The 23696-nt window shown below is 41.6% G+C and overlaps 1 protein-coding gene across 23 annotated transcripts in view; it reads right to left on the reverse strand.

The window, feature by feature from the left end:
- Positions 1-23696, reverse strand: part of Ltbp1 (latent transforming growth factor beta binding protein 1) — a 395618-nt gene that overhangs the window by 26228 nt on the left and 345694 nt on the right. For 14 of the 23 annotated variants that reach the window (XM_087554459.1, XM_087554456.1, XM_087554454.1 and 11 more), the window contains 7 exon segments: positions 17011-17136; positions 13214-13357; positions 6987-7166; positions 5509-5595; positions 3654-3782; positions 2818-2958; positions 1778-1948 (listed from right to left, as the gene is read on the reverse strand). In XM_087554459.1, the coding sequence (XP_087410585.1) occupies positions 1778-1948; positions 2818-2958; positions 3654-3782; positions 5509-5595; positions 6987-7166; positions 13214-13357; positions 17011-17136 (978 nt within the window). 23 annotated transcript variants of the gene reach the window in all.

Below are 23696 nucleotides of genomic sequence, written 5' to 3' on the forward strand. Positions count from 1 at the left end.
CTGAAGCACACTGAGGAGACCCAGGCCAGGTTGCATTTTCCTCTATACTGATTTCATTCTTGTCTCCCTGTGGCATTGTTCTCCAGGGCCTAAAGCACTGTCTTCTGTAATCACACGTTTTTCTGCCCTCCCCACAACCCCATGAGCTAGTCACGAGCAATGGGCCAGGTCCAACCCCAGAACCCGACCTTTCCAGCTCTCAGTGGCCACTGCTTCCGACTCAGCCTCCCTAGTTCCAAGTGGCTATCACTCCTGACTCGGCCTCTCCAGTCTGTTACTTTAGCTGTTTGCTTTTTGTGGCATTTCAAATTATTTTCTTTTCCATGCTACGCTGACTTGAAGTTATTTCTAACCCAGAATGTTACCTTTATGAAGTAGCTTGAAAGACAGATTCCAATAATTGAATTAACTAAAAATTAATGCCTTTCCCCTCTTGAAGCAATCCCTCCCCTCCTTGCTACTCTGAGAATATGTCCTGGTTACCAATGCGTTTGTCTTGCTCCAGCAGGCTGGGTTTTTAGCTTTAACAAGCCCATTGGAGAAAATGATAAATGAAACACGTACCTTCCTTTAAATAAGAAGTGGCTTGGGTGATCAGAAAAGAAACAAACCCTTATCATACAACCTTGCAGCCACCAAGTAGCTGGCCAGAAAACACAGCACCTAGACATATTTCAGTACCAGGAGAATGAACAGGTGGTGTTCACACTCAAAACGGAAAAAATAGATGCACTCATTCCCTCTATTCTTTTTCTAATCCCTTCTTAAACTTTTGGCATTTATTTATTTGTATATAAGTCTGTAGGCACGCGTAGCATATCACATGTGTGGATGTCAGAGGACCAGGTACGGGAGTGTGTTCTCTCCTTCCACACTGTGGAGTTTGGAGACTGAATTCAGGTAGTCAGGCTTGTCAGCAAGGGTTTTTACCCAACAAGCCAGCTTTCTTTAGCAACTGGAACATCCCTATTCAAAAGGCCTGGGACCAGAAATATTTCAAGGTTTGTTGTGGTGGTGGTTTGGATAAAAATGGTCTCCCACAGACTCATGTGTTTGAATGCTTGTTTCCCAGTTAGTGGAACTATTTGGGAAGGATTAGGAGGTGTGGCCTTGTTCGAGGAAGTATGTTACTGGGTGTGGGGATTGAATTTTCAAAAGCCTATGTCAGACCCAGTGTCTCTCTCTGTGTCCGTTGCCTATAGGATGTAATGCTCTCAGCTACTACTCAAGTACCTTGCCTGTCTGCTTCCTGTCATGATGGTCATAGACGAACCCTCTGGAACTATAAGCAAAACCCCAATAAAATACTTTCTTGATGATGGTGTCTCTTCACAATAAGGAAACAGTGACTAAGTAGTTTTTCAAACTTGGAGATCTTTGGACAGCCTTTGCCAATTGGGTATCTTTAATCCCCAAATCTGAAGTGCTCTACAAATCTGAACTTTTTGAATTTTTGGATTAGAGTCCGCTGGTCTCTTTCATATGAAGTCTGAGTGACATCAATGCCTGAACTTCTACCTACATTAATATTTTATAGTCTCGATGCCATTTTTCCCTCTCTAATTTAAAAACTGGAATAACTGAATGCTGGGTAAGAATAAAATATGAAATATTTGAAATATGAATTCTAACACACACACACACACACACACACACACACACACACACACCTGTGATGAAATAAGATGCAAGGAGAAAGGCTACATGAGAAAAACACCAAGGCGATGAAGAAGACGTGCCGTAGGCCACTTGCATAATAAACTGGACAGCAGCTCACCTGAGTCCTTCATGGGGCAGAGAGCACACTGCATGCCCCATGCCTCCCCGTACAAACAGCAGCACTCTGTGTATGTCGTCTGCTTGCCTACAAGAGGACGGCTACACACGTACTCCTCACTCAGATGCTCCCAACACAGATCTTGATAGACATCGGTTTCTTCTATTTGTTCTGAAAGGGAAAGACATGGTTCCATGACAATTGCACTGTTGTTCCAATTCCGTCAATACCGTGGTGGAAGCCAGCAAGCTTCAAAGTTTCCATCCCTACGTCTATGAGCGGCTTCCAAGTCTGAATCCAGCCTGCTCTTTCCACAGATCACGTTGTCCGTGTCATCTCCAGCTGAATGTCGTTCCATCAGCAGATATTCGGCCTGCTTGTGGTGTCCTGGCTGAATGCTTGCCTTCAGAACTTTCTCTCACTATATAAGAGGCCTATTACTTTGCTATTCCTTCATGGGCTTCTCATTCTTCAGACCCTGATGACTTCCACCACTTATTTCTACATCCATGGTTTCCCATGGATAACCAAACCCTGGACCAATAACACTTCACCCTTCAGCATCTTTAATTCTAAACTTTCACCTTTGGTAGAATTTCCTAAATATGATAATTATACCAATAATCAATGGCATGGCACATGCTCAGAGATTAGTGAGGGTTCCCACCCATGGATTTCAGGGTTCTCTCCGTTTAATGAGCTCCACATTCTGTCCTGTCCATTCTTATCCATGTCTGGCACCTTGGGCAAACATAGTTCTTTTTTTCTTGACCACACATCCTCCTCTGAAGTTTAAGTGTGTTGAACCATCAGGTGGACAGCCCTGCCACACGCTCTACTCCTCTATCCCAATGTACATGGCAAGTATTAAATCTATACATTATCCACATGCACCGGATTTATTTCTCTTAGTAGCTCTTAACTTCTTTAAGATAACGAAGGAACTAGTGTCCCTATTTTTGAGTAATTCCCATTTTAACTAAAATGACAACCTTGAGCATTTGTCTGGATAGACATTTGTATCTCATATCTAAATGTACCATTTGATTCAGTTGGCTGCACACATCTCTTCTCAGAGGCATCCAGGACCATTGGGTGGGTGCAAAAGCAGTTGTAAGAGCCCTCTGTATTAACACACTGGCCATCGATACAACTGTTAGGGTCTTGGCATTCATCCATATCTTAAGAGAAGAGAAAATTACAAAAGAAAATCAGCAATCATTTGTGCTTTATACCGTCATCAAAGTTAACATGCTGCTAGATTCAGTCCAGATATCAAGAGCTGCCACTTTTGAACGAACTACACATTACCATCCAGAGGAGACCCTGTGACTGGAAAGACAGAGTAACTGAGAAAAAGTCATGTTGTTGCTGCTGCTCTTATTAAATATGGAAAGAAAATATAGAGAAGTGGGACACGCTTAGAAAAACTTAAGATAAAATGCCTTTTTTTCAATACTTTAAAAATTATTTCCTTATGTTTTTCCTCCTAGAGAACATGGTTTTCAGCTTAAGCATGAAAGTCTGCATGAGTACTTAAAAATGTCCTCTGCTCACATGAACTGACTGTTGAAACAGGAGGTTTTACAGACCAAAAGAACACTGCAGTCTTATCGGTGACCTTGGTCGGATTTTTATTCTACAACGAATATTAATTCTTTGCCTGACATCCATTGAAATACAAGGATGAAAGGTTTTTACTTCTCAAATCTTGCTCAAGAAAGATAGCCACAAGACACCTATGTATCCTTTAACGACATCATTTAGATTCAGACGTGACTTGGACTTAAATTACACCATTTTTACTACATAGCATTACTTGGCTTTTTTCTGTGCACTTTCCAGGCAGACCTTACTATATTCTTTTAAAGCTTACCAAAACACTGTAATTTGACAGGATCGTAGTATGTCCCTTCCTTGCAGTAGCATTCATACCCAGGCTGAGTGTTCAAACAGTAACCGTTTTTGCAGATTTCCTCTCCAAACAGCAGGCATTCGTCAGCATCTATGGGGAGACAATTGAGAAATAGAAACAGGAGTATGTTTTGATTTTTCAGTTAAAAAGAACCTAACTGGTATCTGGTTTCAGGTTGGATATTACTGTGTTCAAAAGAATCTTACAGATATAGAATATAAAATTATTTATAATTAGGCCCAATTGGCAGACACAGAGGCATGATCACATGTGGTCCTAGTGCCACCTCATGCTTGATGAGCTCATTTGTGGATTCCATAGTGACTCTCAGAACCTGCTCTAGCATAGCCTTTGTGAAATGGGACTTTCTTTCTGTGACAAATGCTGCCATATTTCCTAGCTGTGATGTACAAAACTGCCAAGAATAATTTGAGGAGCACGAAGAATTCTTTCCTGGGGAGGGAGCTAAACCCATGGAATTGCAAGTAAGAAGGAGATTGGCAGATCTGCTTCCCCCATAGAAATTACCTCTTGGCCATCACAGATGTCTCTAGGATCATTCAGCTATAACTAGACCCACCAGTTTACTCAGATCCAAAGGATGAGTAAGATAATCTATATAAAGGATTTGGGACACTCTGGGGTTATCTATTCAAGCAGTTCAGAGATCAGATCATCCAGTTCTCCTTTTGAAGATTGCCAGCTCTGTGAAAGATCGGCTCAAGTCTACACAATTGGAAAACGGCAGAACCAAGCACAGAACACGTGGCAGTACGTGTGAGTCCATCTTCCGTCAATCACAGAACTGTTAGTTAGGGAAGGAACCAGGTCTTATCGATAAGAGAGGATGGCCTTATAGCAAAATCAAGGTTCATAACAAGAAGTGAAATTTAACTACATTTCTGCAAAAATAGAGTATGTGATTTTTATGAGCTTGAAAACCATTCAACACATACTGCAGACCAAGTCTCCTAATCCAGTTGGACTAAATCATAGAAATATTTTAAAAACACAAATGGAATTTCTTATCCAGCTACTGAATTAGTCTATACCATTCAAACACTGGCTTGCCAAAAAAGGATGGATAATAAAACAGCTTTCACAGTCTCTTTCCAGCCACTTTCCAGTTTCAATATTGAACTATAATGGAAAAAAACCACCATATATGTGTGTGTGTGTGTGTGTGTGTGTGTGTGTGTAATATGGGACTGTCAAAAGTCAGCTAATGAGAAAATGTTTATATATATATATATATATATAAATATTCATTGGGGTAAACATTCACTACAAAGCAGCACTAGAGACATAAAACAGCTACTTCTGTTTTCTCATTTTCCAATCTTCATCATGAACGTGCAGCCACTAGCGAAATATTGTAGGAGGAGTAGGAAAGGCTGTTAAAAAAGCAAGAAGCTTAGCTTCCTAGCTAATCATAAAGGGCGATATGCTAATCAAACGTACATGTCCATGGTTTATACAATTCAGAGCATTAAGTCCTGACTGTAGCATCTTGTGGTAAGCAGTTAGGCACATATCACTGAAAGCTCACTGTGCTTCTGAAAACATTGCTGTTTCAAAGATGAGCAGTTGGAAACTCAGAAGGTTAACTGACCCCTCAAGGTCATGAAGCCTCCATTCTTCTGACCCCAAATCACAGGTTTGTCCAGCAGCCACAAAGACCTCGTTCCAGGGGTAGAATAAAAGCCTCAGGCACCAGTTTCCATGGCCCAAGAGAACTCTACCAATTGTAACCCAAACCAGGCTCCCACCAGAGTGACTGACACGTGTTGGAAACTCATGTGCATTTGACTCTGACCTTTGTAGTTCTCACCACCGGTTTCGTAAGAGGATTCTCCAGCAGGGACAAAACCTTTTCCTCTAGGGCACATTTCCGAGAACTCAGCTGATTTTAAGAGAGACAAAACCAAATAAAACAATGAGTTGAAAAGGAAGCGAAGATTCCACATTTCCCCGAGTGCAGGTTTTTAATCCAGCTTCACCTTTTCAAATTCAGAAACTGTAAAACGCTCAAGCAATAAGGACCAGTCTCAAAAGCATGGCTTAGGTGAGAAGACGTCCAGGGACTTCAGAAGTTGAATCGTTTGTTCATTTGTCTGCTTTTCAAGATGGGGTCTTAATGTGTAGTACTGGCTAGAGTATGATTTTTTTAGGTAGTCCAAGCTAGCCTTGAACTCACAGAGATCTGCCTGACTCTACCTCCTGGGTATTTGAATTAAAGGTGTGCACCACCATGCTTGGCCACTTACCATATCTATATCTATATCTATATCTATATCTATATCTATATCTATATCTATATCTATATCTATCTATATCATCTATATCTATCTATATCTATCTATATCTATATCTATGTCTATATCTATCTATATATCTATATCTATATCTATCTATCTATCTCTCTCTATATATATATATTTAAATCTCCCACTTCACCCAGGTTTTATTCCATATCTGCTCTTTAGCCTACTGTGATAGTTAGTGTTTGGAAGGTTTAGTAAGAGATCATGAAGCAAAAGTTTGGCTTACACACGTAAGTTGTATTGATCAGTAATGCTGTCCTCAGTACAAAACAAGATGAATCTGGAGAGCTACGAGATGGCTCGTCATGTAAGAGTGCTCCTTAATCAGGGGGTCAGAAATTCGGATCCCAGCACCCACATAGCAAGCTAGGTGTTCTACCTATGTCTATAACTCCATCTCCAAGGAGGTGTTGTCTTCTAGCCTAGCTGAGAAAACTTGAATCCAAGGTTCAGGGAGAGACTCTGCCTCAAAAAGAATAGGCACAAAGTGATGGAGAGGATATCTGGTTCCAAGTACACACATGGGCACATTTAGCTGCATATATGAGTCTCAGTCTCTCTCTCTCTCTCTCTCTCTCTCTCTCTCTCTCTCTCTCTCTCTCTCTCTCACACACACACACACACACACACACACACACACACACTTACACATACACATAAAAATAAACAAACAAATAAACAAGATGGCTCTTATTTTAAACAGAATAAATCTGAATTATCTTCCATGGCATCTACAGAGCCTGACTGTACTAGTATATCCTATACAGACAGAATTTTAGAATTCATGTGGAGATGGGATGAGGGCAAAGGTTCAGCTTGAGTGGAGTTTACCAAAGGACAGACTAATTTGAGTCACGAAGAAGACAGTTGATGCTACTTCTGGACTTCAAAGCTATAACTAAAAGACACCCCCAGGTTCATGAACACAGAGTGACCAGGCAGTATGGACGTGCCAGTTAGTGGATCTTACCAGTCCCCTGGACTGGGCAAGGGAAGATCTCACAGTTGTCTCCCCAGCCGGCGCCCGATGTACAGCAGCACTCTTGTTTGGTGACGTTGGGGGCCAGCACGTTATCACAGAGACTGGCATCATTGAGATTATAATAACACTCCTTCTTTTCTTCTTTGGGCTGACGATCCACACCTGAATCTAAAGAGTACAGAGAAAAAGTATTGGTGAGACCATAAAATAGAAACACATGACAGGACTGAGATGAAGGGCACATGTCCCTTACATGTCCTTGACACTAGACTATTTTCCACAGAGTCAGATTCTCCCACTTTAAGACAAAAACTCACTTGAGTCCTGAATTTTGGTAGGTTTCTAATACACCCTAGAGTGTAAATCTGTCAAACCCATTTCCTTTTACGTTAACCAATTACTTTTTTCTTGTAAATTTGGCTGTAAGCACAGTTTCCATATCTGCTTCTTTGCCAACCCAGGGCCATTCTTTACAGAGCTGTAACACCTACTTAAATCACTGAAATTTTCCCCAACCTGGGATGAGAGATCTGGGGCCACACGTAATAATTAACCCTTCTGCAGTTATGAGGATCAACCACACCCCAAGCACAGAAGAAGATACATAGAAAATTAACCTAAAACAACCATTATCACAGAAAACCTAGTTAGATGCTGCAAATATATAACTAGGAGGAAGCTGTGAGCTGCAGCAAAGTTTGCAGTATAAGATCGCAAGTCTGGGTTCAGATTCCGCTTATATGAGTCCTGAAGGAAAACATAGGCTAACAGATTCATTTTCTCTATGACAATACACCTACAGGGTGGTAGGAAAGACTGTAAATGATAAAAATGAGGTCTACTCATTTTCAGAAAATAAATATAAAAATAACATGATCAGATTTGTCTATGTATCCCTGATCAGTATATTGTGACAGGGCTTAGAGAGTAACACAATTTCTTCCATAGAGTCTAAATGACTGACTGTGGCCCTGTTTTATTTAATCAATTTTAGTAGTTTTTATTTTATACTGCACAAAATAAGAACTAACAATGGCTATCATGGTTACTTAGCATATTGTCAATGCAAATGTTTTCATTAAAACCCTTCCATTTCTGAATATTAGGTTCAAAGAAACCACAAAAGAGAATACTGACCAGTGAGGAGGAGGCTAAGAAACCAAAAGTCTTAAACACGTTTGAAGTTGGTAGGTCATGATATAAGGGACATTTAATGAGTTATTTTCACAATTGTTTCCTATGTGCTGGTTTTGTCAGAGCCAAGTTAACCATGAACTCCAATGATATACACAGCAGTTTAAGGCCACTTCTAAATCAAGAGTTCATAAAATGCCATCAGGATCTTGCCTGATGCCAACTGCCTGCCTTCCTCTTATGAAACAAGCAATGACTCAAAACCGGCCTTCAAAATCCATGCTACTCTCCTGGTAGAGTGCCAACAAGAATACCAAAGATCTTTCTAGAACTTTATCTGATGACAGACTTTTGGGCTTGGACTTTAAACTAGTGTGGACAGTGGGTGTTACTTCAAACAAGACCAAGAGTCTAGAAGAACAAAATGCAGATTCCTATGTGCCAGTTATGAAGTGGTTTCAAATTGTGTGTGTGTGTGTGTGTGTGTGTGTGTGTGTGTGTGTGCATGCGCATTCAAGAGAGGAGGGAGAGAGAGAAAGAGAGAGAGAGAGAGAGAGAGAGAGAGAGAAGGAGGGAGGGAGGGAGAGGGAGGGAGGGAGGGAGGGAGGGAGAGAGAGAGAGAGAGAGAGAGAGAGAGAGAGAGAGAGAGAGAGAGAGAGAGAGAGCGCAAGAGCGCTGGGTAAACCCACTACCTCACTTCACACACATGCTCAGGATAGACTTCAATATTGCCTGTTTTGACAGAAGACATCTTGGTTAGAAGGGCTCCATGCTTTAGGAACAGCATTATTAGGGGAAAGCAAGAATACCTATTTTAAATCATTATTAAATCAATGCCAGAAACATTATAGGAAAATTTACAAATGTTTCTCACAATATTTTCAATACATTTCAATGTTACTATTCAGTTTTATTGACTTACTTTATTTAGCAAGCCTAAAAATGGGAGCTATTAAGCAATGTATTAAAACTATAAAGCAGGAAAGCAACAATTTCATAAATGAAGTTTGCTTTTTAGTTTGTGTCTAAAAGAAAAATCAGTAATATTTTCCTTATGTGCGAAGTTAGAGTATGACTGATTACATTTAGTAAAACGTAATATTATATAGGAGATCCCCAGTGTTGATAATAAGAAAAGCAGATTTCATTTAAGAGCAAAGCATGACAAATTATATGTATATACATGCATATGTAATTTATATTTGTATATATAGTGAACATTGTTTTGTGTTTTAAGTTACAGCTACATCACAGAAGCAAAGACATAAAATTATCATTGTGTCTTGCCTTGCACTGGAGGGAGGCACAGAGACTATTACATAAGAGAACAGATCAACAATACAATTGTATTATTCAGCTTCCCCCCCAAATCCTGCACTTATTTTCTTTCCAAACTGTTTGTGAGTTCAGTGTTTACACAGCTGAAATGAAGCGTCGGGCAAGCCTTCCTCCATTTGGATGGAAACGCAAATTCTTCTGTAAAAACTGGTCCACAAAGGTCATTCTGGGAAAAAGTACAACATCCTCATCTTCCTGACCTCCAAGCAGTCAACTTCCTGGGGCATTTTTCCATTGGAGTAAACATCTCTGATCAGTTTGTGTGTGTGTGTGTGTGTGTGTGTGTGTGTTTGTGTGTGTGTTTGTGTGTGTGTGTGTATGTGTGTGTGTGCGCATGCATGCATGTGTATATGTATGTATATGTGTGTGTGCGTGTGTGTGTATATGTATAAGTATATGCATGTGTATATATTTATGTACACACATACATATACTTATACATATACATACATACACATAAGGCGGCTTTTGAAAATAAAATTCCTGTGAGTTTAGACCACTGTTGCCACATGTAGACAGATTCCATTGGAAAGCAATCTTCTGTGGTCAAATCAATGGCTATGAGAAGTGTGAGGAGAGAAGCTCATGGCAGCTCTTTTTCTTACAGACTTTTTCAGTAACAGTGCCCATGTCCCGTGGCATGCCACCGCCTTCTAAGAAACATTACGCCACCTCTGGTGTTTTGGGATTTGACTTATCCCCTTCGTATTTGTTATCATTAGTGTATGAAAATCAGTCTGCACATCTTCATAGTGTGTATGGTGGTAGCAAAGACATCACCATGGTTTTGACATTTTTACACTGATGTGTCTTTCTGTTTGGCTTTGGTGGCAGGGATCTGCAGGACCCCATGCATGCTAGGCAGGGGTTCTGCCCCTGAACACACCCCAAGCCTCAGGTGGCTCTGTTCTGAAGTGTGACTAAAGCCATTTCATGTGAGACACACAGTAATCGCAGGCTGAGGCAAGCAAAGGCACCCTCGCCTGCTGTGAGACACACAGTAATCGCAGGCTGAGGCAAGCAAAGGCGCCGTCGCCTGCTGAGGCGAAAACCCAGCTTGGCACCGAGTGTCCACCTCTTTGGGATATTCTACCTTTGTATATCGAGTTTCTTGGGTTTCTTCTGCTTTTCTTTTTTCTTTATTCTCATATAAACGAGGAGAGGGCATAGGCAACGTTTGCTAGTGTGGTCATCTGTGCAGCCTCCTATGGCATGAGTATGACCCTGTGCTCTGTACCGGAAGTGGCTGCTCTGCTCGGGACCGCTCTTTTGGCTTATCTGATGAAGGCGTGCATGTTCACGTATAAAGGCTGTTTCATTCTTTGGTCTTTCCTACACGTGTGTGATCCTAGAGTCTGTGGATGGGGCGAGAGGATCTAAATGATTTACTTCGTTTATTTAATGTGGAAATGGCTCTCTGCATTCGCTTTCCCTTGTATTTACAGTATATTCTGAGGGTCTTCATGGGCTCTTTGCCTCCAAACTGCTCACACACAGTGACGATTCTAAAAGACTTCAAGAGCCACCCTTCTCCATACCCCTTAAAGAGAGCTGATCACAACGGCCAAAGGGTAACGTGGCAGAGGAGCATGAGTAGAGTTGGCAATGCCACACTTGCTTATAGTCCTGAAAGGATTTTATTTATCAAGCTCTGCAGAGTGGCAATGTTCAGTAAAGAACTTCCAACGAATGACCCAGGAAACCCAATCCTCTTCTCTAGTTTGAAAATGATGCCAGACATTCTTGTTTTTAAAACTCCTCATACTTTTGAGAGTATTTCATGATGTGGGGAAAATGGAACTTAAGAGATACAGACACAGGAGATGCACACGCTGAGATGCACATGCAGAGCTGCGGACACAGGGTTTCCCTAGTTTTCTCACTCAAGAACTTGCAGAATGAGGAGAAAGGTGTAATTTTTTTTTGAAAGTAGAATTCAGGAGAGGGCTATGGAGAATTCCACAAGTCACTGACAACAGGAAATGTGGAGTAAGAGCCCCCAAAAGGAGGTACGCTTAGATGTGAACGATAAATATGGAGTCTGGAAAGCAAAGCGCAGATTAAATCATTTAAGAAAACAAACCAGCACACTTTCTATTCATTCTCTGTTCTGTTTCTGTGTCGCAGGATGTCTTCTAGGTAGCAGAGGCTGGCCTCAAACTTGAGGTCCTCCTGTCTTAGCCTCCTAAGGGTTGGCACCACAGGCGTACACCACCAGAAGTTCTACTCAGAGATCAGTGTGATGGGGTGACCCAGCAGTAAGCTGTGCACAACGGACCAGAGAGTCTATGGCTGGGCATTATTCACCCTAACTCACAATGCAAACAACAGGTTGGACAAGGCTGTCAGAGAAGGCTGCCTGGCAGAAATGACATCTGAATTTAGTTTTAGAAATATGAGGCATTTTTTAAAGCCCCAAATTAAAGTATAATAGTCTCTGTATTTGTGTGAAAAGATGGAAGTGAGGTGGGAGGGGTCCACGGAAGGGGTTTCACCTAGGAGACTAGGAACCCGTTAAGCCTATAGCATGGTGGATGACCCTGAGAGATAAAGATGGTACGGTATTAATAGGTATACAGTGGTGATGGGCATATATATCCTTGCATGGGTGCAAGGTACTGAGAGAATTATCTGCAGACCTTGCATTTAAAAAGCATGGCTAAATAGTTGTCATAATATTTTTCTGATGGAGACCTTAGAAGACACTACAAAGAAGATGCTCAAGACATTGGCCATAAAACACCTGCAGCACTCCTCATGGATTTGGGCTTTATGTTGTAGGCTGTGATGGGTGATTAATTTATCTGGAAGGCTGTCAATTTTCCACTTCAATATGGGTAAGTGACAACATTTAAAAAAAGAAATCAAATTTTAAACAAATGTAAATATGGTAACTCTCTAAGCCAACTTCTGGAAAAACCTTCAAGATTCCTTTGTAGACCCTGAGAGACCCATATGTTGCTTTTTAATTTAGAGAAGTGTCAGGGTAAGTTTTCCCGAGGGCCAAGAAAGAAGGGTTATGCAACTTGGTGAGACCGAGCCATGTTAAATGCAAGCTGATAGCTTTCTAGGTCTTTGGCAATCCTCAGCAAATGTCCTCACCATTTTGAATTCTTTACACATAGTGTTGCTGGGTTGGAAAGAACACTAGAGGCCATTTAACCCAAAATGTCATCACCTGTCCCCTTATTTTACTGGTAAAGAATAAGACATGGCAGTGACATGTGCTCAATAGTTTAGTGTCAACTTGGCTTGAGCTGAAATATCTGTGAGGATGGAGCCTTAGTTAATAAAATACCTCCGTGGGGTCAGTCTACGTAGGCAAGCCTGCAGGGCATTTTCTAACTAGTAAATGAGGGCTGATGGTCTAGCCAATTGAGAGTAGGGCCACCCCTGGCCTGGTGGTCCTGGGTTCTATAAGAAATAAGGCCAAGAAAGCTATGGGGGGTAAGAAAGTAAGCAGCATCCTTCCATCGCCTTCTGTCTCTGGGTTCCTGCTTGTCCTGACTTCCCTCAGTGATGGATTGTTACCTGAAAGTATAAGCTGAAATAAGCCATTTTCTCCCCAAGTTGCTTTGTTCATGACATCTCATCACAGAAATTATAACCCTAACTAAGACACCCCCAGAGGTAGGATTGTGTTAGGATCTGTCCTGTCTCACCTCCAGAATATGAAGACTAAGCATGGGTCAGCCCCATCCCAGGACACCCTCCAATCCCTGCACAATACCACTGGGACCTACCTTCAGTAGCCCGGGAGCGACACTGCCCAGTCATGGGGCTGTACTCCTGGTTCTCATCGGCACACACGCACAGGAAGGACCCTTCCACATTTTCACAGAAAGCCTCCCCACATACACCACTGAGCAGTTCACATTCGTTCACATCTGGAAAAGGAAGCACAGATCAAGTAAGGCATGTGCCTCTCTCCTGACAGCACTTTACCAGCTGTGCCAAGGCTAGCCTTGGCTGCTAGAAACAGAGTTGCTCTCCAGTGAGCCCTCAACCTCATTCTTCCCAGGGAAGAACCCCTGAAGGCAGTGCTGCACAATTTGGTCTGGACAGAAAAATGAGTACAAGGTTCTAAACTCCAAATGTAGTTTTAAGGAACAGTTTTGTGTCTCACTGGGAGCACACTGGGAGCCCTTTGACTATCTAGCATTGTCCTCGAGTGCCAACATAACACACAAATGACCCAAAGCTCTACACCTGTATATTTTGGTTTGTTTTATTTTTTTGAGATAGGGTTTCTTTGTGTAGCTTTGGCTGGTCTGAAACTCACTCTGTGGTCCAGGTTGGCCTCAAACTCATGAGATCCACCTGCCTCTGCCTCCTGAGTGCTGACATTAAGGTGTGCACCACTACCACTTGGCTACACCTCTCAAGGAGAAACTAGAAGCACAGCACTCTGGCAGTCAAAACTTAGATTTGAAATTTAAGGTTTTAAAAACATACTTACATGTCTGAAAATGCATTTCAGCCTAAATTAACAAGAGACTTTAGACTGTAGGGCACAAATGAATATTAATTAGGGCACATTGGTCATTTAGGTGAAACCAATTGGTCCAATAACTAATGACCGATTCTCCTGTCTTCTTATGCTGTTGTCCACAGTGCAACCTTGCTGAATGTTTCTTTTGTCTATTCTTAAATCTATATAATTAAAGCAAAGTCAATATATGTGTTTAACACAAATCCATCCAAAGAAAGGCAACTTAGTCATTTGACTTTGTCCTAGAGTACCATTTGCCTTTCTGCTCCTAACGTGTTTCACTGGTGACCTCCTCAGTCGGCAAAGCACCCGACTTGACTCTGGAATGTTCATAGCTCAGCTACCTTAACTCGCATAAACACCAGCTTTCAGAAGCATACCATGAGAATCCTTACCGTGTTTCAAAAAATGCGAGCAATCCTCCAACCCATCCAGGAGGCGAAGAAATCTTGGATTCACTTGTATACCTAGGTTTCTTTTTTTTCAGGGAGGGGATCTTGAAGTTTCAAAATATTGCCTAACTTTTCCATCCCACTTTGTCCGTAGACAGATTTATAAACCCAATAACCTGAGTTTCACTTATAAAAAGATACAGTACTGTAAAGAAAAGGGGAATGGAAATCTTTAATCAACATGGTCATCATTTCCATCAGAAATGTTGACTAGAAATTGGCCAGGCCACAGTTGCTAATTTTAGGTATACAGTATCAAATGAAGTTCTACTTCCCAACTCATTCTGTCAACAGGGCTCTTGCAGTCTCTCCCACCAGACTCCATTCAGTTGATCGAGAGGTATGTCTTAGCTTATGCTCACAGGCCAGGTCCTCAGGGACCCTATATGGGAGCATAATCTTGAGACAGGTAGGCCTAGCTCCCCTTTCATAGAAGTTAGAGTCACATCTGGGAAAATTAGTAGGAAAACCCCACAAGCTTCAGAGGATGGTGGAGATTAAAGGGAGGGCTCAATAGAAACACGGGAAGAATCAGTAGATTCATCCATGCGGGGGTATGCTAGAAAAATGTCATGTGAATCTAGATCCAAATAATGAACAAATGATGGGGATGGGAAGAAGCCCAAGTAGAGGAAACAGCACAACCAGAGACTGGACACAAGGTAGACTCATCTCTGAAATGCTACACAATATTCTTTGAGGAGAAGTGCATAGAGTAAGCACTCAGTTACTATATCTTTAAAGACATTTATTATTTATTATTTCATATATATGGGTATTTTGCTTCCACGCATGTCTGTGCATGATATAGATACCAGGTGCCCTGAGAAGCCATAAGGGAGTGTCAAAACCTTATAACCAGAGTTACAGATCATTGTGAATCACCACGTGGGTACTGAGAATTGAGCCTGTGTCCTCTAGAAGAACAGCCAGTGCTTTTAATCATGGAGTCGTCTCTCTAGTTAATATCTCTTAAACAATGATTAGAAGACAAAAACATAGTAGCTGTTGAGCCTATCAAAATAACAGACAACACCCCTTCTGTCAGGGTGATGTTCTTTGTGCCAGACTGGAAAATCAATGTGGCTCAGGCACACTTATTGTTCTCATTAGAATAAACAGCAAGCAGGTGCTTTGGGGCTCTGTATTGTCAACATCTGATATGTTGACATTAAACAATTCAACAGCATCTACTGATCACTTGCTGTAGACTAAGTGTTATGCCCAGGAAAGATTAAACACAGCGGAAGGAGCAAGTGACAGCCAGGCAAGTGACCAGTGACAACCGCAAGCAGCCTAATGTTGTTGGCACATGAGATCTTAGGAGGTATAAAGCTAGGAAGATAAGTAGGGATCACAGCAAGGGCTGTGAGTCAAAATATAAGCAAACGCCACTGTTATTGGCACTGCGGATAGAACATAGGCAATCCTCCCATATTTTACAGTCTTCACCACTAAACTACATCTTTAGCCCTCTGCTTGTTTATTTATTTGCTTGTTAAATTTGGTTTGGGAATGGGGTCTTGTTGATACTCAAGCTGGCCTCCAACTTATTGGAAATCCTCTGGTTTCATCCTCCAGAGTAGCTGTGATTACAGAATTAGCTATTATAGAATTGTAGATTATAGACTAGTTACCAGGCCTGGCCATACCCACATGAGACAGCGCCATGGGGTCGTCTTAGTTGTATTGTTGAACAGCTGTGTTTCCTTGTAGTTCTTGAATAGTAGCATGTGGTTTTTGATTAGCTGTTGTTTATGCAAATTTGTGAAAACTACATTACTGCTTCCTACATATTTTTCTGTAATTAGGGATTAACTGAATTTCCATAATTAATACCAGAGAAGCACTAACAAGCAACATCATCAAGCCTCTAGGACATTTTGCTGTCCGGGTCAGGTCTGAATGGTAAATGAACTGATGCTTGACTGGTAAATTGTCAAAGCATGCAAGCAAGTCACTGTCTTCGCCTGAAATGTCACCCACTGTGTAGCAAGCATAGGTCTTTTAGAGAAGTTGGAAATTCTCTAGCCCCGTCCCTTCCCCATGAAAATGTGTTTTGTAACAAGTTTGCAGAAACCACAGATGATCAGAATATGAAATATGAGCTCTCCTCTATGAGCCTGTGTTGGACTCTGGGACGTGGATGATATTCGAGCTGTCCTAGCCCTGTCTCTCCTATGACAGTTGCATAGTTGGAGGCACTGGGACGCTGGTGTCATTCCTGGAAGAGGCAGCTCATGACAGTACCTTCCTTCAACACACTGTTTAAGGAGGCGCATGTCAAAGACAAGCAACCTGTCCTATCTGGCAGGCTTCATTACCTGGGGATAGTAGATAGATCCACACTCAGGTAGGTTTGAGCAAATGTCCTTGCCTTAAATAACACACTTCTTTCTTAATGTCTCTATCCACTTTTTGGAGGCCAAAGGGCATACCATTTCCACAATTTCAAATCGTATAATAAAAATGAAACCAAGGTAAAAAGTTTCCTGCCTAAGTTTGCCTACTTTCTGATAGTGTTCATTTTGTTTGGACAAGACATATGAAACATGATGAGGTGAGGAGGGAGACAAAACAAAAACCAAAAACTCACCCACACACCCTTGCCCATCCTGTGGGGCTTGAAAGCCCTGATAACAGAGGCAGCGGAAAGAGCCGGCTGTGTTGTCACAGAAGCCGTGACTGTCACACACAGTGTTGTTAACACACTCATCAATATCTGCAAAAAAGATATTGAACATCAGACAGGAAATGAACACAGACTGACAAACAACAGATATGGAATGGATAAGCAAAGGCGCCCCGTACAGCGGGGTTGTTAAATGAGAGGATCATGTTTACACAGACAGAACTTCGAAAACATCTTACATGTTAATCAAATGTTTTGATGAAAATGGTTTAGTCGCTAAAATACCGGAGTCAATGAGAAAACATTGACTTTTCCGCAGGAAATATTTTCACACTGAAATGGCTGCCACGATTAGCCACGGTCAGTATTTCCTAAACGGTTTCAAGTCTTTATTTTCAAAGACAGCTTTATTTTCCTACAGAGTAAAGTGCTGTCTGTCACCTCTTAAAACTTTTTGTAACTAGTACACTGTGGTTCTCATGGGCTTCTTGATAACAAGGCCAATGTCGTATATCTCACCCTTTGTTCAGATCGGCCTTCTTGTTACCCTCTCTTGGGTCTCCCTTCCTCCCCCAAAGTTGATGCTTTACTTCCATTTATTTAAAGAAATATATAAAGAGAAAATATGATATTTTTCTTTCTAAGCCTGGTTTATTTTAGGTAACATGACAAACTCCAGCTCCCACCTATTCCTGAAAATGACATACTTTCTTTCGTTTTATGGCTGAATAAAACTCTACTGTGCATACATACCATATCTTCTCCCATTCATCGGTTGAGGGACCACTAGGCTGATTGCATGACTTGGCTATTGAGAATAGTGCTACAATAAACATGGGTAATTGCCCACCCATGCAGTATATGAATATGGATATGTCCAGATATGTTGTGTGTTGACTTAGGATCCTTTGGGTGTATAAGGAGTCATTATGTCTGGGTCATATAGTCTATTTTTGAGGAGCCTCCATATGGATTTCCACGGTGGCTGGACGAGTTTACATTCCCACTGGCAATATATAAGGACTCCTCACCCTCCACCCTCTCTATCCTTGCAGTTTTTTTTCTCTTTGTTTCCTTGACCATGGCCTTTCTGAGCCAGATAACATGGAATCTCAAGGCAGTTTTTAAAAGGTTTTCATTTATACTCATTTGTATGAGAGTTTTGCCTGTATGTGTATATGTATACCATGGGGATGCAGTGCCCACAGAGGCCAGAAGAGGGCATCAGCCTTCCTGAACCTACAGTTGCATGAGGTTGTGAGTCACCGTGTGAGTGCTGGGAGTTGAACTTGGGTCTTCTGAAAGAGCAACCTGTGCTCTTAACCACTGAGCCATCTCTGCAGCCCCCTCAGTGCAGTTCATGTGCCACATTTTTGGGATATGGTACACGCTAAAAAGAGCTCCAACTGTGGAGTTGTGGGACAGAAGAAACAATGGTTTACTCAACCCTGTAAATAACTGTAACTTAGTCTAAGCGAGAATCTGGTGAGCCAGGCTGCCCCAGTTACTCATGGGAAAAAATTATGGGTCACCATGTTACATCTTCTCAAGATCTAAAACGCCAGTTACATGACAGCATTATCATAGGGAGCCTTGTGCTTCTCCCACATTAGTTCACATGTTCTTACAAAATGTCTTAAGTTACAGTTACAACAGACATCTAGCTATAGTGCTCCAACAATTACTGTGAGGATTCAACAAGCATGCACAAAGCCCTAATGTGGGAACATAAAATGCTCAAAATACCTGATACGGTCAACACTCACCCACATTATCACTCTTCATGCCCAATGACATACAATCTCTCTGCCTTTGTCCCACCGAAATGGAGCAGTTGAAAAGAGGTACCCCCCTTCCATCTGATCCACTGGTCAGTCCCCACTGACCTCTGAGTTTGGCGAACACAAATACCTGGAATACCCTTGCCACGCTCAAGAGTGTTGTCAGTCCCCACTGACCTCTGAGTTTGGCGAACACAAATACCTGGAATACCCTTGCCACGCTCAAGAGTGTTAATCTAGGTCGACCGTCCATGGCCTGCAGGCAGACATCTGCCAGAGGTCAGAATTCCTGGCCAATGTGACAGGCCAGCTTTCCCCCCATGTGCTTCCCTAGACTCTCAGTCCTTGGGGGGTGAATGATAAGGCTTCATCTTCAACCACAATCCTTCCTCCAAATACGCTTCATATTCTTAATTATTTTTTCTTGATTTTCTGCCGCCATCTTAATCAAGCCTAACAGCTTTATTTAAACAGAACATAAACCACAAACCCTCTTCCTGACATGGGCAAGAATTTTCTCTCCTTCCCATTCCTCCTTTTCACCTATCTTGCCTTCTTGACGTGAACTGAAAACTCTGCAATTATTTCACATCTAAACCAGCAGCCCCTCCTCGTGGCATCTAATGCAGCAAGTTGATTGGGCTGCTCCGAATGCCCGAAGGAAGTTGGGATTACTGGTACTTTACGGATTGTAATGGGGAGGAGGCATTCTATCCTGTTACTTACTCAACACAGGCCACTGCTAACTTTGGACTTCCTGAAGTGGGCAACTGTCAGAGAGATCATGTTCTTTGCACTGCAGCCTTTTCGGGGCTGGAAGCTGAGCGATTCTTCAGTTACCATTTCCATGCTGATAGATTTCCAGTCTCTCAAAGCTTGAGCTCAGTCCTTGTGAAACATTTACTTAACACATGAACTTCCTATCACCGCCCTCCATACAGCAGTTCTGTTTCTCCTATGCACCCTTCTTTAGCACTTCCAACCAGACACCTGTGCCAGAAATCTTAGTGCCAGCCCTTCCCTTCTGAAACTCCTTCGGCTGCCCTAACCTACCCTTTTATCTTTCTCAATACTCCTTGCACCCTAGCTGGCTTCCCTATCTCCAGTCTTGCCACTCCCTGCAATGACTCTCTACCTAACTGTTGCTGGTGTGCTCTTTGGAAAATTTGAACTCATCTATGGCACTCCCTTGCTCAAAGTGTTTACCATCTCACCGCTAGAACACAAGGTTTCCTTCACCTGACTCCTGGCTACATGTGTGATAGCAGGTCTCAGAAAACCTTCTCAATTTGAACTCCAGCCCTACATAAGGTCTCCCTGACCTTAAAATGGTATAATCTCCATGACTGACTGACCCTCCCACTCCTAGTTTTTCTCAGAAACTCATGCTGACCCTTCTGGAGTCAGACTAAGGAGGTACCTCAATTGTGACCCCTCCTTCAACTACTCCAGAGACAGAATCAGGGCACACCTCTTTTTTCTATGCCCGTTTAGGCTTGACAGGTTGGGGAATCTTCAACATACCCTCCCCAGCAACTTATTTCTCTACTAAAATGAGAGCAAAAGGGTGAATTTGGCTATGGGAAATCTATGGGATTCTCAATCCAGATTCTTAAAATTAAATATCTTGCTTTCCTTATTATTTAATTTCATGTAATTCCAGCAGATGATAGCCTCTTATTACTGTTCACCAGCACAGGAACTGAATAACTAGACTGAAGGTGAACAAGCCCCCAGCTGGCTATGAATTACTGGGCGTCTTGCAGACTCAGTTTACTGTAACAATGATTCACCAAGCAAGTTTAGATGAGTAATGCTTTGGATTGGAATGAATAGGAAAAACGAATGTGAAGTGCCTGCTGGAGACTAGCTGTTCAACAATTAATATTTTATAAAAATGATATAATGCAACTCTGCAGTTTCATGTTTTCAACAGCGAGGTGAGGTAATGCCCTTACTGAGGGACAACACTGGTTTCACTTCTCAGGAGGGCCAGGCAAGAGCTCTCCTACTATGCTAGACCCTTAGCTCTTTGTTTCAATTCTTTAATGGCCTACATACAAGCATTTCACTTTCTTGATCATTGTGAGGTCTCAAATCTGCTTTTCCCTTGTTTATCTGAATAGGCAAACATCATTCTGTTTTGCCGACGTTGACTTTGAAACTTGACACTAATTTTTGAGTCCTTTAAATGTCATATTTTCTTTGCCTAATGTCAAAATTTCTACATCAGTGTTCCTCACTGATCTGGTAAGAACCATGCCAGAAATTATCACTAGTAATACAGCTAGTAATCTGTTGGAACTGCCTGACTACGATTGCTCAGTCCTCAACCCACACGTATGAGGCATATTATCATAAGAACTGCTAGTTTCTCACATTACTTTGCTCCTCATATTTTTTTTTACTGAAAAAAAAAAGGATCAGTAAATATTGATGTTTCAGTCTAAATGAAGTCACGATATAATGATACCTCCAAGGCCAGTGGGTCAATAAACTGATCCCCTTCAAAAAACTCTTTAAATATTGGGAAGATAAACATTACCCTGCTTAGGATGCCTAGAACTGACAGCAGCTATATTAGAAGTTGTGACCATGCCAATGGCTGACAGGTCCACACTTTGTAAGTCTTAAGGGTTAACCTGATTTGTACATTCATAAGTTTTACAGTGAATATATCTTCTTAATTGCCCCAAAGTTTTTCCAAAAACAAATGTGGTACAACAGAATTCCAATGTACCTTCCTTCCTGCATAATGGTATAAACTCCATGCTTGACTGGCTCTCCCACTCTTAGGTCACCCATTCTTTACTCCCTTACCTTGGTAACATGAACAATGAAATCGGGGGAGAAAATAATGGAAGATTCAATGTGATTTTTCTAAAGAAAAATGGACCAGGCAGCTTATATACAGACCAAGAAATTACAACTGTCTTCAAAGACCTTGACAGTGAAAGTCATAACAAAAGCGAATGGTCCCACTAGGTGTCACATTCAGAAAAGCCTATGTGCATCACAAGAGAGGTACACTTATGTTTCTTTCATTAGAAAAGTGGTTTGGTCTTCTCTCCAACAAATTTTTCCATTTTGTTTTCAATTATGAAGAAAGCCTTGTTTCCTCAGGGTCTTATCCTCTGTGTTTTGTAGTTTTTTTTCCTCCCTACTTCTAAGTGAGACTTATCTACCTACTAGGAGAAAAGTCTCACAGATGAGCCACTCTCCTGTGTCTGGATGCTCTATCAAGGCAGATGACAAGGGTGTGATTCTAGCAAGGACAGCGATAGTAACAGGAGTGCCATTTGTGGTACTCAGCTGTTTACAAAATCTCCACAGGGACAGCAACATTGGAAAGGAGAAGCCTATTTGCCAGCAGGACATTTTAACGTGAATTATATTGTTCACGTTATAATCAATAAGTTTAAGTTATATTGACTTAAAGGCGATTTCAGTTTTATCTAGATTGTCCTCATCCTAAGAACCAGAAAACTGAGGCCTGGAGAGGAAAGTGACTTTTGTCAAGTGACAAAGACAGTAAGTGAGAGAGATAGTGAATGGCTGGTCCTAGTTGAGGATCACCTAAATCCATACTGAAGGCTCTGTTCAACATCTGGGCTTGCTTCGTATAAGGATGCTTATAAAATGTTGCTCCTATGTAATGGATAGAACTACACTATAAGCCAACAAGCATGGAGTATGTTCATTGCAAAGACCAAAATCAAACCATGGTGCCTGCCACCCACTGGCATTCCTTGCTGACTTGCAGTTTTAGAAGGATCTCTTGTCCTTAAACAGACTCAAACATAAAAGGCACCATCATACTGAAACCCAGAAACCAGAGAACTGTAGATTCCAAAGATGTTTATCAAAGAGACTTCTGGAAAAACACATACCAGGCTCTAGTATGTGCTAGCCTCAGGAAGACACAGGCTGCTATCTAGCATGAACGTTCTTCTATCTTTTCATCAGAAGGAAATGTCCCACTCTTTCAGCTGAGGTCTTCCTGATCACTTGCAATTGCTTTAATATTTGGTCCTAGGATTTTAGGAAACAGTCATATAAAGGAGCTTTGTATTAAAGAGACACAGAGCTTCTGCTGAGGAGAACCGCAGACCTCACACTCTTTCTTGAAAGGAGTGGAGGTCGACCAGAAGACAGTAAGCCCCAGCCAAGAAGTGGAACTGAAAGATGTTAGCATAATGTCTGCCCAAAGGAATTTGAAAATGGCATGGCTGCTGGCCCAAAAAAGATTAAGGTCTTTCTCACAGCATAGAGGAAAGCCAGCAGCGAGCAGGAGATGAGCACAAGGCCTGAAAAATGAAATAAAATTTAGCCAATAGGAAATTAAAAACTGAATTTGGAGAGTATCCAGACAATACAATAGGATATTGTAGAACCTTTCTAAAAAGGTCTACTGAGGTCTGGCAATATCCACAGGGCTGGAGAATATGGTCCTTATGTGTTATGGATAATAATTTAGTTCTGGGAAATGGGAGAGCCAGAGAGGTAGCAAAAACCAACGTCTTTGTGTAGTCTGACTTCCATGCCAATAGAAGAACCAGAGTGAAGGGAAAGAGAAAAATGTGGGGGATTATGATGGCAAAATCTATTTGAAGTAACCTAAGATAAGTAATAAGAAATGACAGGGGCCAGAAATTTTAGAAAACAGTGCTGATCAATGAGAGTCCTTCCTGTACCCTTCCCCACCTTAGGATATGCTGTTCTTGGAGCTTACTTAAGTAATTCTTTAAAAACTGTCAAGGCTAGACTCCTACTTGATTTCTCCAAGCAGTTTTCAGATCCAGAGAAGCTTCTAATATTGGTCAGTCATGACAGACTACACTGATCCCTCAGTTATAGTGACAGACATCA

Source organism: Rattus norvegicus, chromosome 6 (assembly GCF_021556685.1).
Source record: "Rattus norvegicus strain SHRSP/BbbUtx chromosome 6, alternate assembly SHRSP_T2T, whole genome shotgun sequence".
Taxonomy (NCBI): Eukaryota; Metazoa; Chordata; class Mammalia; order Rodentia; family Muridae; genus Rattus; species Rattus norvegicus.